The 17943-nt window shown below is 38.9% G+C and overlaps 1 protein-coding gene across 1 annotated transcript in view; it reads left to right on the top strand.

Annotated features, from left to right (window-relative positions):
* Positions 1–17943, top strand: part of PODXL (podocalyxin like) — a 55515-nt gene that overhangs the window by 28676 nt on the left and 8896 nt on the right. Inside the window, exon 2 of the mRNA XM_004467811.5 lies at positions 16134–16772. Within this exon, the coding sequence (XP_004467868.1) occupies positions 16134–16772 (639 nt within the window). The remainder of the gene's footprint in view (positions 1–16133; positions 16773–17943) is intronic.

The following is a 17943-nucleotide window of genomic DNA, read 5'->3' as shown; positions in this document are numbered from 1 at the left end:
AAGAATTTGAAAACCTGAACAGAAAAATAACAGCTGGGATCTAAGCCCCCTCTCGATTTAGAGGTGGAGTGGATATCGCCATCCCAGGTCCTCAGGATGGAGGAATAAAATATGGATTACAGTGGACTTACTGGTATTCTATTATGGAAGAAATTTTATCATTGATGTGGAGACAGTGGCCACGGGAGTTGCTGAAGGCAGGGAGAGGAAAGATGAGGTATGATATTGGGGCATTTTCGGGACTTGGAATTGTCCTCAATGCTATTGCAGGGACAGATGCAGGACATTATATATCCTGCCATAACCTACTGAATGGACTGGGGGGAGTGTAAATTACAATATAAACTATAATCCATGCGGTGTAACAGTGTTCCAAAATGTATTGATCAAGTATAATGAATGTGCCATACTGATGAAAGAGGTTATTGATGTGGGGGGAATGTGGGGTGGGGTGGGGTGTATGGGAACCTCATATTTTTTAATGTAACGTTTTGTGTAATCTATGTATCTTTAAAAAAAAGACAATAAAAATATTAAATATAAAAAAATAAAAGTAACAGCTCGTGGGAATGAAAGACACAATAGGTGAGATAAAAAATACATTAGGGAAGCGGATTTGGTTCTACAGATAAGAGTGTCCACCTACCATATAGGAGGTCCAGGGTTCAAACCCAGGGTTTCCTGATCCTTGTGATGAGCCAGCCCATGTGCAGTGCTGATGCATGCAAGGAGTGCCATGCCATGCAAAGGTACCCCCCGGGTAGGGGAGCCCCACATGCAAGGAGTGTGCCCCACACACAGAGCTGCCCTGCCTGAAAAAAGCACAGCCTGCCCAGGAGTGCACTGCACAAATGGAGAGCTAACGCAGCAAGATACTGCAACAAAAAGAGATACAGATTCCCAGTGCTGCTGACAGTAATGCAAGTGGACACAGAAGAACACACAGCAAATGGACACACAGAGCAGACAATGGGGGGAGGGAAGGAAGGAAATAAACAAAAAATCAAAATAAATATACAGGCATGCAAAAGCAGACTCAAAATGATAGAAGAAAGAATAAGTGATACAGAAGACAGAACAGCTGAAATTGAAGAGAAAAAATGGAAAAAAATTGAGCAAGGGCTCAAGGAGTTGAATGATAACATGAAGTGCAACAACATTCCTTTCATGGAGTTCCAGAAGGAAAAGGGGCAGAAAGAGTATTGGGGGAAATAATAGCTGAAAATTTCCCAACCCTGATGAAAGAAATGAACTTACATGTCCAAGAAGTGTAGCAAACCCCATCAGAATAAATCCAAATAGACCTAGTACAAGACACAAACTACTCAGAATGTCAAATGTCAAAGATAAGAGAAAATTCTGAGAGTAACAGGGGGAAGCAAATCATCACATATAACAGATGTCCAGTAAGACTTAGTGTGGATTTCTCATCAGAAGCCATGGAGGTGAGCAGACAGTGGTATGATACAGTTAGGATACTGAAAGAGAAAAACTGCCAGCTGAGAATTCTTTATCCAGGAAAGTTGTCTTTCAAATATGAAGGTGAATTTAAAATATTCACAAATAAACAGAAACTAAGAGAGTTTGTAAAACAGAATCTGCCTTTGCAGGAAATACTAAAGGAATCCTTAGAGCCTGAAAGAAAAAGACAGGAAAGAGAGGCTTGGAGGAGAGTATAGAAGAAAGAATAGCATAAATAATTATCAAAAAAGTAAAAAGACACACAAAAATAAGATATGACATATGAAACCCAAAGAATAAAATAGTGGAAGTAAGCAATGCATTTACAGTAATATCATTGAATGTGAATGGAGTAAACTCACCAATCAAAAGGCTGACAGAATGGATTAAAAAAACACGAGGGGAAGTGGATGTGGCTCAAGCTTGTGCTCCCCTCTACCATATAGGAGGTCCCAGGTTCAGTTCCCAGGGCCTCTTGGTGAGGCGAGCTGGCCTGCATGGCGAGCTTGCCCACCTGGAGAGCTGATGCAACAAAATGATGCAACAAAAAAAGAGACACAAAGGAAAGACAATGAGAGACACAACAAACTGGAGAGCTGAGTTGGCTCAAGTGATTTGAGGGCCTTTCTCCCATGTCAGAAGGTCCCAGGATCAGTTCCCGGTGCCTCCTAAAGAGAAGATGAGAAGATAAGCAGACATAGAAGAATTAGGGAAACGGACTTTGGCCCAGTGGTTAGGGCGTCCGTCTACCATATGGGAGGTCCACGGTTCAAACCCCGGGCCTCCTTGACCCGTGTGGAGCTGGCCATGCGCAGTGCTGATGCGCGCAAGGAGTGCCGTGCCACGCAAGGGTGTCCCCCGCGTGGGGGAGCCCCACGCGCAAGGAGTGCGCCCGTGAGGAAAGCCGCCCAGCGTGAAAAGAAAGAGCAGCCTGCCCAGGAATGGCGCCGCCCACACTTCCCGTGCCGCTGACGACAACAGAAGCGGACAAAGAAACAAGATGCAGCAAATAGACACCAAGGACAGACAACCAGGGGAGGGGGGGAAATTAAATAAATAAATAAATCTTTAAAAAAAAAAAAAAAAGAAGAAGAATTAGAAGAATGTGCAGTGAATGGACACAGAGAGCAGACTATAAGCACAAGCAGCCGGGGAGGGGGGGGGGGAGGTTAATAAATAGAATAAATCCTAAAAACAAAACAAAACCTAAAACATGAGCCATCCATATGCTCTCTTTAAGAGAATCCCACCTTAGACCCAGGGATGCAAACCAGCTAAAAGTGAAAGGTTATAAAATATATTCCACATAAATAGTAACCAAAAAAGAGCAGGAGTACTGTAGTAATATCAGACTAAACAGACTTAAAAAAAAAAAAAAGTTATAAGAGATACAGAAGGCCATTATATATTTATAAAAAGGGCAATCCGTCAGAAAGATAAATGTCATAAATATCTATGCACCTAATCAGGGTGCCCCAAGATATAAGAGGCAATCTTTGGCAAAATTGAAGGGAGAAATAGACATCTCTTCAATAATAGTTGTAGACTTCAACACACCACTCACATCATTAGGTAGAACAACTAGACAGAAAATTAACAAGGAAATAGAAAACCTGAATAATATGAAAATGAGTTAAACCTAACAGATACATACAGAATATTGAACCCAAACTCAGCTGATTATATATTCTTCTAAAGTGCTCCTGGATCTTTCTTTAGGATAGATCACATGTTAGGTCACAATGCAAGTCTCAATAAATTTAAAAAGACTGAAATTATAAAAAGCACCTTCTCAGGTCATAATGAAATGAAACTGGAAATCAATAATAGACAGGAAAGAGGTAAATTCACAAATGTGTGGAGGCTGAACAACACATTCCTAAATAATCAGTGGGTCAAAGAAGAAATTGTAAATGAAATTAGTAAATATATTGAGATGAATGTAAATGGGGGCACAACTTACAAAACTTACAGAATACAAATGAAAATGGGAGCACAACTTACAAAACTTACAGAATACAGTGAAGGTAGTGATGAGAGGGAAATTTATAGCCCTACACACCTATATTAAAAAAGAAGAGAGGGATGTGGACATGGCTGAACTGATAGAGCATCCACTTACCAGGATGTCCAGGATTCAAACCCAGAGCCTCCTTGCTCGTGTAGTGAGCTAGCCCATGTACAGTGCTGCTGCGCGCAATGAGTGCCATCCCATGCAGGGATGCCCCCCACATAGGGGTGCCCTGTGTGCAAGGAGAGCCACCCCACATGAAAAGCACAGCCCGCCCAGGAGTGACACCTCACACATGGAAAGCTGACGCAGCAAGAAGACGCAACAAAAAGAGACACAGATTCCCAGTGCTGCTGAGAACACAAGCGGACACAGAAGAATACACAGCAAATGGACACAAGAGGAGACACTGGGGGCGGGGGGAAGCGCAGGAAGGGGAGAGAAATAAAATAAAAATATAAATCTTTAAAAAAAAAAAAAAGAAGACAGAGCTAAAATCAAAGATTTTACTGATCCCAACTGGAGAAACTAGAATAAGAACAGCAAACCAATCCCAAAGCAAGCAGGAGAGAAATAACAAAGATTTAGAGCAGAAATAAATGAAAGTGAGAATGGAAAAAACAATAGAGGAAACCAACAAAACCAAAAGCTGTTTCTTTGAGAAGATCAATAAAATTGACAAACCCCTAGCTTGACTGACAAAGAAAAAAAGAGAGAAGATATAAATAAATAAATCTGAAATGAAAGGAAGTCACAACTGAACCCACAGAAATAAAAAGGATCATAAGAGGATATTCTGAGAAACTGTGTGCCAACAAACTAAACAAGGTAGATGAAATGGAGAAATTCCTAGAAACACACAAACAATGCACATTCTATCTGTAAGAAATATAAGAACTCAACAAACAAATCACATTTAAAGAGATCGAATCAGTCTTCAAAAATCTAACGAAAGAAAAGTCCAGGACCAGGTGGCTTCACAGGTGAATTCTACAAAGCATTTCAAGAAGAATTAACACCAATCCTATTTAAACTCCTCCAAAAATTGAAGAGGGGCAAAAATTACCCAACATACTTTATGAAGCCAATATCATTCTAATACCAAAGCCAGATAAAGACACTATAAGAAAATTACAGACCAATCTCTCTAATGAATATAGATAAAAAAATTCTAAACAAAATACTTGCAAATCAAATCCAACAGTATATCGAAAGACTTATACATCATGACCAAATGGGGTTTATTCCTGGTATGCAAGGCTGGTCCAACATAAGAAAATCAATTAACATAATACACCACATTAACAAATTGAAGGGAAAAAGACAAACTGTGGTGTATTAACATGGTGGAATATTATGCAGCTGTAAAAAGAAATGAAGTCGTGAAGCATATGACAACATGGGTGAACCTGGAGGACATTATGTTGAGTGAAGCAAGTCAGACACAAAAGGACAAATACTGTATGATTGTGCTATTATGAACTAAATATATTGTGTAATCTCAGGGAGTTAATAACTTGAATATGGGCCACCAGAAAATAGAATGAGGCTAGAGAATGGAAAGCTGAGGGTTAATTTGTGCAGAATTGATAAAAGGGATGTGGAAATCAATAGAAAAGGTATAAGGCCAACATAATGTCTGTAACTAGTTGTATTGTTATGTGGGTGTTAAAGGTGTTTAAAGGGTAAGTCTAAGGTCATGTATTACTAAAAGGAAAGCTAAAAAATTTAACATGGAACTGTACAGTATGATAAAACCACATGTGAAATATGAATATGAGTAAACTTGCATATATGACTGTTTTTCTTTGAAATTGAACAAATGTTTAATACTGCAAGATGTTAATATCAGACAGAAAAAAAATAGAAAGGAACCAGACAAAGTTTTACATATTGTATGATTCCATTTATTATAAAATGTAAATGTAAATCAGTATATAAAGATGAAGTAAGATTAGTGGTTGTGTAGGGCTGGGGAAGGACTGCTAAGGAGTGGAGTTTTTGTTTTTGGAGTAATGAAATGGTTCTAAAATTTTTTGTGGTGATGAATACACAACATTGTGATTATACTTTAAAAGCCATCAGGGCAAGCTTGTTAATTGTGTTGTTTAAATCTTTATATATCCTTACTGTTTGTTTGTCTTATCTCTTAATTATGAGGCAAATGTGTTAAAAACTCATTATAATGATGGCTTAGTCTATTTCTTCTTGTAGTTGTTGATTGTACTTTATCTACTTTGGAGGATATTATTAAAGGCCTACAAGTTTATAATTGCTATAGCTTCTTGGTGAATTGACTCTTTTATTACTATTTAGTGATCTTCTTTATCACCAATAATGTGTTTTGCCATAAAGTCAGTTTTGCTGATATTATGTAACTACACTAGATTTTTGGGGAGGAGTCATTAATTTTCTTGCATAGTTTGTATTCACTCCTTTATTTTTGACCTTTCTGTATTCTTTTGGCTTAAATGTATCTCTAGCAAATCGCATATTGCTACATATTTAATAATTCAGTCTGTTAATTGATAATTTTTCTATTTTAACTGGAACAATTATTTCTTCTACATTTATTGTGGTTATGGTGTTTGAATTATATCTACAATCTTATTTTGTTCTATTTTGTTTTCTGTAGTTCATTTCTATCATTTTTTTTCTTTTGTTTTATTTTTTTCTTTCATATTTTTCCCTCTGCTACTTTGGATGTTCTGTAGTTTATTTCTAACTACCCTACAAATTTTAATATGAAATGTAAAGTGTCACATTTTAAAGTTAATCAGTATTTTAATTTTCCTGCAGAACAAAGAAAGACCTTAGACGGTATCAATACAAATCATTCCTGTAGGCTTATATTTATTTTGTCAAACAACTTTGCAGAATCAATTGAGAGGTTCACGTGATTTTTCTTCAATTTATTAATGTGGTTTATTACAATAATTGATTTTCTTGTCAATGCTTATTTAATTCTATCTTGTTTAGCCCCAACTTTATTATTATTTAATATCGTCAACAATTGTGTTTATTAACCCACTATTATTATTATTATATTATTATTATTATTTTTGAGTTACTGATGCCAGGGATTGAACCCAGGACCTCATGTGATAAGCAGGGGCTCAACTGCTTGAGCCATATCCTCTCCCTTTACCCACTAATTTACCGTCTTTGATCTTAATTCCTTCTTGCATCTCAGACTATCCACCTGTGATCGTTTCCATTACCTAAAGTATATCTATTAGAATTTCCTCTCATGTTTTTCTACTCATGACCAATTTTCTTCATGTTTGCTTGTCTAAAAATACTTATTTTATGCTAGATCTTGAAATTTATTTTCTGGGATAAAATTTAAGGTTGACAGATATTTTCTCAGCACCATGAAGATATTATTCCATAGTCTTCTGCCTTGTTGAGGTGTTAGTTGTAGTTCTAATTGCTTTTCCATTGAGTGTTATCTTTTCTATATAGCTACTTTAACGATCTTTTCTTGTCCTTAGTGTTGGCAGTTTCAGTAAGTTATGTCTAAGGTATGTATTTCTTTTTATTCTGATTAAGATATATGTATTTGTATATTTCATTAGTTCTGGAAAGGTTTCAACTATTATCTCATGTTTCTTTTGAACCATTTTCTCTTCTCTATTAAAACTTTTCAATCAATATTCCATGTCTCTTTTTGTATTTTCTATCTCTTTGTCATTGTATGGTATGGTAACTTCTAGATAACTTCTTTAGTATTGTCTTCCAAGTCACTAATTTTTTTTTTTAATTTAAAGATTTATTTTATTTCTTCTCACCCCCTCATTGTTTGCACTTGCTGTGCAAGATTGTTGTGTGCTTGTCTTCCTTTTAGGAAGCACCAGGAACTAAACCTGGGACCTCCCATGTTGTTGGGTGGTGCCAAATTGCTTGAGCCACCTCTACTCCCTGCTTTATTGTGACTCTGATTATGTTTTCCTTCTGTGTCTCTTGTTGCATCATTTTGTTGCATCATTTTGTTGCATCAGCTTGCCATGCCAGCCCATTGCCCCAGCTCATTGTCTTCTTTAGGAGGCGCCAGGAACTGAACCTCCTGTGTGGTAGGTGGGAGTTCAGGCGATTGAGCCACATCTGCTTCCCTATTCACTAATTCTTTGTTTAGCTTTGTCTCATTTATGGTTAAACAGCTTTACTGAAAATTTAATTTCCATTATTGCATGACATTTTTCATTTCTAAAAGTTTCTTATGGTTCTTTTTCAAACATGCTTGCTCTTTCCTCATTCTCAATCCCATTTTACTTCTTGAAAGTATTTAAATATATATATTTTATGTTCTGTATCTGATAATTCCAATATGTGAAGTCTAAAAAAAAATTTTTTTTAAATAAAAAAAAAAAAATATGTGAAATCTTTGAGGATCTCATTCTGCTGGTTTTAGTTTATGGTGCCTAGTTACAGAATTTTCCAGTAGCAATTCCTTAAGACAAGGGATGAAAGTGTTCTTCCAGAGATTTGCATTTGTCTTTGTCAGGTGGCATGGGCCAGGAGAAACTGATGCTTGAGTTCTGTCTTTTTCTCCCAAGGCTCACTAATAATAGTATTCCAAAATTACTTAGCTTGGCCAAAGTCCTCAATGTGAAAACCACTTTGACTTAATTTTCCTTGCCAGTTCATTGGCTCCCCTGAGTTGGTTTTTTTTCTTTCGCTTGTTTGTCTTTTTGTTTTTCAGGAGCACCGGGGACTGAACCCATGACCTTATGTGGAAAGCAGTTGCTCCATGGCTTGAGTCACATTCACTCCCCCAAATAAAAATTTTTTATTATTTATTTATCCCTATCTGCACTGTTTCTAAAAACTGAAAAGATGGCTCTTTGGGTTTTGTGACATTCTCTCTCCTGTTGGTCCTCCTATCTCACTGGCCACTCCTTTTTTTGTTTCTTTTGCCAATTTCTCCCACTTTTCTATCCCAAAACTCTAAATATTTGGGTTTCTCAGGGCTCAATCTTGGGTTTGTATCTCCTCTTACATTGTACTCTTGTTAAGAACTTACCCTTATTCTCATAGATGATTGTATCATCTTTATATTAATGACCCCCAAAATTAAATTTCTAGTCTAGACTTCTCTGAATTCCAGACTCATAGATTCAGCTTTATACTTAACATCTGTAGTTGGCTAGCTCCCAGATATCTCAGACTTTATATAGTATAATGGGAATCTTTATTTTGTTTCCCTGCCCCGACTTATTTCACTATAAAAGCCACAGTTCTTTGTTTCAAACATTAGACAACTCTAGTTTAAAGAGAAAGTGAATTTATTAAGAAGATAATAGGTAGCTAATAAAATCACTAAGATTGCTAAAGAAACAGGCTTAGAGCTGTGAAATAAAAAACAGGGCTCAGAACTCTTCTCCTGAACTGGTCTGATGAGGACCCCACTTACACCAGCATTAAGGATGAGTTGCTTCAATTTGCACATCTGATGCCATTAGTACTGGGTGCTGGATTTCATTTCTGAGAGATCTTGGTGTTTAGGGATGCTGCCAGTAGGAGGTCTTCCATTTACTTTAATGACTGGACATAAGGTATACTAGGAGGAACCATAGGTAATCTCTTGGGGTTCTATTTGTAGCCCTCCCTGCTTTATTATGCAACAGCTACTCTATTGCCTTTTTTTGTTTGTTTGCTTTTTAAAGGAGATACTGAGGATTGAACCCAGGACCTTATATATGGGAAGCAGACACTCAACCACTGAGCTTCATCTGCTCCCCTACACTATTGTCTTTTGATATTCAGTATCAATCACCTCAACTAACAATGTGACCAGCAATAATTTTTATCTGACCTGGTAGCTAGGGGAGTCCCAGAAGCCAATGTGGTAGTTTCAACTTCAAATACAGTGGAATCATTGTGCCCCCTGAAAGAAGCATTCCTTTCTTGGGTACTAAAACTTTCCAACAAGAAGAAATCATTCACTGGGCCAAAAGTCATAAATTCTGAGGGTAGATCATAAGATGTAAGAATGAGAGGAGCTATCTTCACTTTCATTTTTAAGTTTTTAGACCAGGATGTTTTAAGTTTTAGACCAGGAAGTTTTTAGACTTACAGCCTTATAATTCACGGTAAGATGAGTAAAATCTTATACAGTTAACATACTACTTACTTTGCCTTTGACTGAATTCCTTGATGAAATATCATGCTCGTGGAATATCATGATGGTGTATAAGGCATTTTGTATGCGTATAAAAGGTATTACTGACAGAAGCTTGGCAACTGGGAAAGCTGTTTTAGCTGCCTCCCTACACCATGGCCACTTGTTTATGAGCCCATAAAGTAGTTATTAGGTGGCTGATACCCACAATAAGTCATTTATGCATCTGATTATTGAGAACCATCTTTTCCATAGTGAAAAGATATTCTCACACTCTAGATTATTTCAAGTGGTCCATCCCCACACTTGCCTGAACTCCCTTGCACTGATCATCTTTTCTTGTTCTTTCCAAGTTTGTAATTGTCTAAAAATTATTAGCCTCTGAATTCTGAATTCTGTTCCTCATCTCAGTATAGCTTTACTTCAAAAAAAAATGAACGACCCATGAATGTACTGTTCATTCATGGCTCACTAATGTACTATTCAAAGCCCTGCCCATTAGAAGACTTTTCTTTATATGATGTCTTCAGGATTGCCTCTAAATAGAGCCATTATACCACAGCAGTCCACTTCTCACTGGCACCAGCCTCTTACCCAAAATTATATGAGAGAGACTTGATTTTTCCACTCTGCAGTCAACTGATCAATCTTTGAGACTATAGCTATAGGGTGAGGGAAAGGTGATGGTGTGGCAGGAATAGGCATGCTGAGGTTGTAAGCCCCATTGCTCATGCAATTTTCATGTATCTCTCTTTAGGACCTACTCAGGCCAGGTAGTATATATACTTTTCCTTTTAATAATGGAAAGCTGCTAGGCATGTTCAACTTTAGATGGCTCTGTTAGTGATGGTTACCTAGTATCCCACAGTTAGAAATTTACTTACATAAAGAGAAGGACTCAGGTCAGAACTCACATTACATTCATAAACTTCTCACGTTGACCAGTAGAACAAAGTAATATTCAAGGTCCTAGGAATCCAGTAGTGAGATCTTAGTTTGACCTCTATATCCGGTATTCACCAAAAGATGTAGTAACTTTCTCTTGTGCATATTGTTAAATGGCCACAAATCCCTTTGGGGAAAGCTAAGAAGATTCACAGTATTGTACTAGCATATTCCTCCTCAAGGGTCCCTGACTTCCTCCTAATTCAAAGTACCCCAAGTCTGTGAAAAAATTCAGTTCTAGCAATTGGATGAGTAGCTGTGTTCTCTACTAGGGTGATTCAACACGATATCAGTTTGCTAGGCCTAGGTTAGTGGGTTGCCCATCCTAAAGAACACCTGAATTCAAACCAGTGTCCAAAATCCCCTTGGTTAGACTATTCTGATTGCCATGCTGGCCCTTTGCCCGTTATGATAATCATATCTACCTTTCTCCAAAAATTAAATTTTACTCTTGCCTCTACCTACCACCCGAGGAACCTGGTGTCCATCCCCACTAAAATTGGCAGCATCTCCTACTAGAATACCTGGCCAGTAAAGAACAGCCACAACAAAGCTCTTTGAATATGCAGATTGCCCCCTTAATAATATCCCAAATTTAATAAAACTACACACTATCAATTATAGGATGCACTATTGTATTTTGAACCACTTAGAAAAAAAACTCAGTTAAAGAATGACCCACCATCATTTATAATACATGAAAGTGTGCATCTCAGAACTCATGAAATATAGTAAGAAAGAAGAGTTATCTAAGTGCTTTTAGGGAACCAAGATAGAGTGAGTGAGTAGGTCACACATTTTAAACTACTTCCGTCTCCTTAAGACTTTGGAATTCTTTCTATACATTGCAGGAAATTTCTGGCAACTTAGCCTTATTTAACATGGCCACCGTTGAGTCCAGGTTTCAACCAACCAATAAAGACAATTATAACTAATCCTAGCTGCTTGAGCCAACATATTGAATCTAAAATCTCTGGTATGCATTACCCATATTAGTTAAATCAGCCTGATGTAAAATCACGATGGGCCCTCTTTGTTCTAACATCTTATAAGATAACCATATATATTTGCCTAGATTTTTTTGCAGGGATTTTTAGTGTGCAAGCCTTCTTCTGTGTATTTCTTCTGGTACATACTGGAATTGTTATAGGTTTGGAGAAAATGAAGAATGTGGGATTATGAGGAAATCTGACTTTCTGTGCCCATGAGCTCAAGTGAGGTTATTAGGAGTCTTCAAGCAAGGTAGGAACTGCATTAGACAGAATAACAATTGTTGAGTCCACTGGCAGAGAATTTGTTTGAAGATTGAGGTTTGGATGTGTGGGGTTACTCTGATTCATTTGTATCCTCTCATATGTCACCATTCCAGTTATCAATTTCTGACTTTTACCTATGAGACCTGGTGAGATTACAAATTAAACTGATGCTGTAATTTGGCAATTCATGGGACCAAACTTTTAATTTTGCCTTTTGGCCTTCTCAGCCTTTCAGCAGTAAGCAAAAAAGAGATTATTTTAGTTTAGTTTAGAAAGTCTCTAGTTTTCATTCTGTGACTTGATAAGATGATTTAGAAATTCAAGTGTGCTTTTCTCTTTAAGTCAGTAGTTCGCACTGGATGTGATTTTGTTTACCCAGGGGATATTTTGGCAATGTCTGGAAACATTTTGGGTTGTCACACATTTTGGGTTGTTACAGCTGGATAGGGGTGGATGTGTTACTAATGTCCAGTGGGTAGAGGCCAGGGATATTGTTATATAGCCTACAGTGTACAGCCCTTCACAACAAAGAATTATCCAGCCCAAAATGGCAGTGGTGCAGAGATTGAGATACCCTATTTGAAGTTACAGCTGTAAGAAGCAACCAGCCTACTCCACATCCTTTAAATTCCTCAATTTCTTAAATATATTAATAATCTCACAAGTAATCCATTATCTCTTATCAAAAAGACTGAGTTCATCAATTATAAGATGCACCATTTTATGAACTAACACAGAAAAGTTGCTGTCAAATCATAGCAGTATTGATTTAATAATTGATTTCAAAAATTTTTTATTTTATTTCCCCCTTCCATCTGAAGATGACTCCCTCATCTGTCTGTTTATTGTCTGCTTGCTGTGTCTGGTTGTTGTATCTGATCATCTTCTTTAGGAGACACCAGGAACCGATCCCGGGACCTCCCATGTGGAAGGCAGGCACCCTACTGCTTGAGCAACATCTGCTCCCAAAAATAATTGATTTTAAAAAGCATCCTGGGGGGAACAGATGTAGCTCAAGTGGGTGAGCACCTGCTTCTCGTGTGCAGGGTCCCAGGTTTGATTCCTGGTACCTCCTTTAAAAAAAAAAGCATCCTGGCATGTGTACCTGTCATACTCTTCTATAACAACAGTCATTCAGGCCCCCAAAGCTGCTTCATGGGCACTTCATTCTAGATGATTGATGATAATGTGACTGCTTCTTTACAAGATGCCATGGGATACCAGAGCCCTTTCCCTTAATACTTGCAGAGTTTCAATTACCTTTAGCAGGCCCAGTAATTAATCACTGAAGTCCTTTGCATGCAGCCACTCCTGATACAAATTTCTGCATCTCAGTAGCAAAGTGTGTGTGTGTGTGTGTGTGTGTGTGTGAGAGAGAGAGAGAGAGAGAGAGAGGGAGAGAGGGAGGGAGGGAGGGAGGGAAGAGAGAGGGAAGAGAGAGAAGGTACTGAGATATAATCAAGCTTATGGAATAGCTGGGATTGCTGAAGACTACATTTAGTGCTTCTTTTAATATCGCCCACGTGGGTTCTAGAACTGGTTCAAGGAGGCCAGGACTGTCCACCAATGCCAAGCGCTAAGTGCTGCAGCTAAGGCACTGGATACTTAATGTAGTATCGCCCCCATTGCAGCTCAAATTTGAGCATGATTTTACTACTACTACCCTCAGAGTTCCTCACAGTCTACTACTTCTTTGCTCACTAGCTGGGATGTCTAATCGATAGTATCTTTTCCTTTTTTTTTTTTTAATTTAATTTTATTTATTCATTAAAAAAAATATTACATTAAAAAAATATGAGGTCCCCATTCACCCCCACCTCCCCCACCCCACCACTCCCCCCACAGTAACACTCTCCCCCATCATCATGACACATCCATTGCATCTGGTGAGTACATCTCTGGGCATCGCTGCACCCCATGGCCTATGGTCCACACCATAGCCCACACTCTCCCACGTTCCATCCAGTGGGCCATGGGAGAACATACAATGTCTGGCAATTGTCCCTGCAGCACCACTCAGGACAACTCCAAGTCCCGAAAATGCCTCCACATCTCATCTCTTCCTCCCATTCCCTGCCCCCAGCAGCCACCATGGCCACTTTTTCCACACCAATGCCACATTTTCTCGATTATTAACCACAATAGTTCATGAATAGAATATCATTAAGTCCACTCTAATCCTTACTGTATTCCTCCTTCCTGTGGACCTTGGCTTGGTTGTGTCCATTCCACATCTATATCAAGAGGGGGCTTAGATTCCACATGGATACTGGATGCAATCCTCCTACTTTCAGTTGTAGGCACTCTAGGCTTCATGGTGTGGTGGTTGACATTCTTCAGCTCCATGTTAGCTGAGTGGGATAAGTCCAATAAATCAGAGTGTAGGAGCTGAAGTCTGTTGAGGCTCAGGGCCTGTCTATCATATTTTCAGTTCAGAGATTCAAATCCCCTAGATATATCTTAAACCCCAGCGCCAAATACAATTCCAGTAAAGTTAGCATGAAAGGCTTGTGAAAAGAGATCACATCTGAGTCCAGCTCCATCAAGCAGAAACACCAGCTCCAAAGAAGGGCCAACCGCCATGGCAGTGAACTCCATCTGCCATGACCATAGAACCTGTGGGTCTCTTTAGCCCTCAAAAGAACCAATACTTGGGGTTGTATGATAGTATCTTAAGTCATATTCTTGTGCTCTAGTTGGAAGGGAGGCGAGATAAGCAAATATTTGGCATTTTCATCTTCTATGATAGGAGGCAAGTTCTGCTGACAGTCTTACTGGGTGAGAAGTCCCCCCAAATATAGAAAAATAGTATAGGGGCTTGATGGGTTTCAAAGAATGGCAAAGGTCCACTATACTCCTTCCCACCACTCTCTCCCTTCTATTCAAGAAAGAAAACCAGGCATCATCCTAGATTCTCTCCTTCTCATTTACTACATCAGCAGGTGGTTTAGTCTATCTCCAAAATACAGTCTTGAATCTATTCTCTTTTTGATTGCTAGTATCAATAACTTAATAGTCATTATCCATTTCATCTGTATTACAGCATCTTACTACTTCTATGCTTGTTCCCTTCCAAATCATAGTCCATGAAGCAGCAAGTATAAATCTCTTTGTAAACCACCCTGTAAACTTCCTTGCTTTAAAGCCTTCAGTGGCTTCTTTTTGCTCTTAGAAAAAATCCAAAACCCTTATTTTGGCATATAAGAAGGGTGCTCTTATGTCTTGAGTTACCAGGATATGTCTTTTAAGAGACCGTCCTTTTACTCTCCAAAGTGTCTGCTTATAGTCATTACCTTGCTTCTTTTTCCCTCACTCACTAAACTTTATTGTTAGTTCCTTTTCCTACTTGGGGTGGTCTTTGAATGTTCTATTCCTTCTGTCTGTTACCCTTTTCCTCCCATTATTCACTATTCACACAGCTGTCTCCTCCTTATCCTTCAAGTCTTAGCTTATGTGTCAACTCAGAGATGCCTTGTTTTACTCTATCTAATAACCTCCCTCTTTCTAGTTTTTCTCTAATTTCTGCCATAATAATTACCACAATTTGACATTTGTTCACTTGCTTATGCGTGTCTCCCCCACTAGATGGTAAAGCTCTATGAGGGTTTATATTATATCTGTCTTGTTCACCATTGTATCCCCAGGGCCAGACCTGGTACCTGCCACATAACTGTTACCTCAGTAAATAGTTTGTTGACTGAGTGAATAAACGACGTTCCTCCCCTGACCCCCAGACAAGGTTAAGTTACATACAGGGCATGCTGTACTTTTCTTCTTTTGTACTTCCCACAATTGTGCTTCAATAATAATTTGCTTATTGTCAGTTTCTCCTTCTGGATTTCAGTTTTTCATCAGTTTGTCCTTATGGATTATAGCATCCATGAGAACAGGGACCATGTCTCCTGCCCATGCTTAGAATAGGGCCGGTAAGTTTGTTGAATCTTCTACAGTGTCACATGAATGGGAGCTGGAGAACAGATGGCAGAAGTGATTTCAGTCACCTGGTTCTGTGGTGGCACATGCAAAAATTGGAAGGGGATGTGCACAGGACAGGCTAGGAAAAGCAGAGAATACACCACGGGCTACCACATGCAGTTTATTAAGTGTAGGTTCTCTCTTCAGAATCTCCCTTTACTTTCCTTGCTTCATTCTCAGCCTCCCTCCTAGAGATTTCTTGAACCTCAGAAACTTCTGGGGCCATCAAGGAGCCAGGCCCATGGCAAGGCAGATGGCAAGGGATGGGAGCAAGAACTCTGAATCCTGGAAGAGTAGGAGAAGTGTGGTGAGAAAAACTTTCAGCTAATACCTTAACATGATTCTGTGTTGTCTTTGTAAACAGGCCAGATGGCTCTTAACTCAAGTCTACTTCCTGCCACAACCTTAGCACCTGCAACCTCAACCAAGCTAAGCACATGGAGCACCACGCCCGATGGCACAGTGGTGACTTCAAACTCAGACAACCAAATCATAGCTACAACAGTCAGTAACCCAGGAGTGACTACAGTTCCTGTCCAGCAAAACACAACTGTTACGAATGACAATGATAAGAAAGCAGCCCCAGACAACCCTTCTACAACTACTGGGGGCTCAAAGGAGAATAAAACTTCAGGCATCACTACTACACTTACAGGACTCACCAGCACAGCTAAGTCTGAAAGCACAAGTAGCAAAAATGAAACTATTCAAGATGAAGGTGAATCTGGGCACAGAAGTAGCCACAACATTTCCACAAACTTAAGTCCCAAAGAAGCAACTCAGATGACCTCTCCACCTTCAACTATGGTTAATACCTCAGAGACCACTCCTACTCTTTCCTCCACCTTCTCATCAATTTCCAACCAATCAACTGGGAGCCACGTTACTCCGAAGCACCATGGGGGCTCTCCTGAGAAGCAAAACACAAGTGCTGCACCTTCAAGTAGTTCAGGCATGATGACTAGTCCCACCTTCACATCTCAAGGGAAACCTACCACAACAAGTAAGTAATGCTTTTTTTCCCACAAGCAAGAAAGCTTGTATTCTATACAGTTGGTCAGCTGGAAGATGGAGATTAATGCTGATGGTTAAACATTGTGAATAGTCTACCTTCATTGAGATCCTGTTTCCTATTTCAGTGATGAGCAGAGGCCAACGGTGTTGTATATTCTGATGAGAGTTCAATGTTTTTGTCTGTCCAGATTAACATATAAACAAGCTAACTGTCCTTTCATAGGTAAGGCTGAGTGGTGGGATATTATAGGTACCCTAGGAAAGTGATTCTCAAACTTGTTTTGCAACCCACAATAAAAAAACATTTAATTTTTTACATTGTAATCCAGGACACACACACAATGTCCATATAAAACATAACTGAAACAAAAATTTCACAGAACATAGTCCTGCACATATGTTATACCTTGATATTTTCTATACTATTCTGTTTCCTTTTTTTCTTTCTTTTTTTCTTTTAAAGTGCTGGTCTTAACCCAATAAATTACATTCAAAACTTACTGATGAGGGAGTGGGTATAGCTCCATGGTTGAGTGCCTGCTTCCCATATATGAGGACCTGGGTTTAATACCTGGTACCCCCTAAAACAAACCAACTAATCAAACTTACTGATGGATCATGAGTCTGAGCTGCACAGCCCAGCTCAGATACCTCAGAACTGGTGAATCCGAATTTCTGGTTGTGAGAATCTGCATTTTAAAAGGCTCCCCAGGTAATTTTGATGCATTCTATACCTAACAGACTACTGACCAGAAGAGTGGCAGTATCCTGCAGTAAGGGCATGCGCTCTGAGTTTGGATAAATCTGGATTCAGATCCCTGCTCTGCCAGTTGTTGACTCTTGACCTTGGATAAATCATTAAGCCCCTATAACCCTTAGTTTCCTTGTCCCTATAACTCTGTTTCCTTGTTTATAAAATAGGGATAATTATAGTACCTTCCTCACAGGGTTGTTTTGAGGATTATATAAGAAAGTACATTTAAAGCACTTAGCACATGTCCCTGGCACAGACTGGGACTCCAGTAAGTGTTCCATTAATGTTGGCTATTGCTGCTGTTATTGTTATATAACACTTTGCCAGGTTCTTATACTGGCTCATCCAGTCTGACCCATCCTGTAATATATTTTAGGAACTGACTTCATCTGTTTATCCTCTTTTT

This window comes from Dasypus novemcinctus, chromosome 5, assembly GCF_030445035.2.
Source record: "Dasypus novemcinctus isolate mDasNov1 chromosome 5, mDasNov1.1.hap2, whole genome shotgun sequence".
NCBI lineage: Eukaryota > Metazoa > Chordata > Mammalia > Cingulata > Dasypodidae > Dasypus > Dasypus novemcinctus.
The sequence above is the reverse complement of the archived record's forward strand: the minus strand, read 5'-3'. Positions and strand labels throughout refer to the sequence as shown.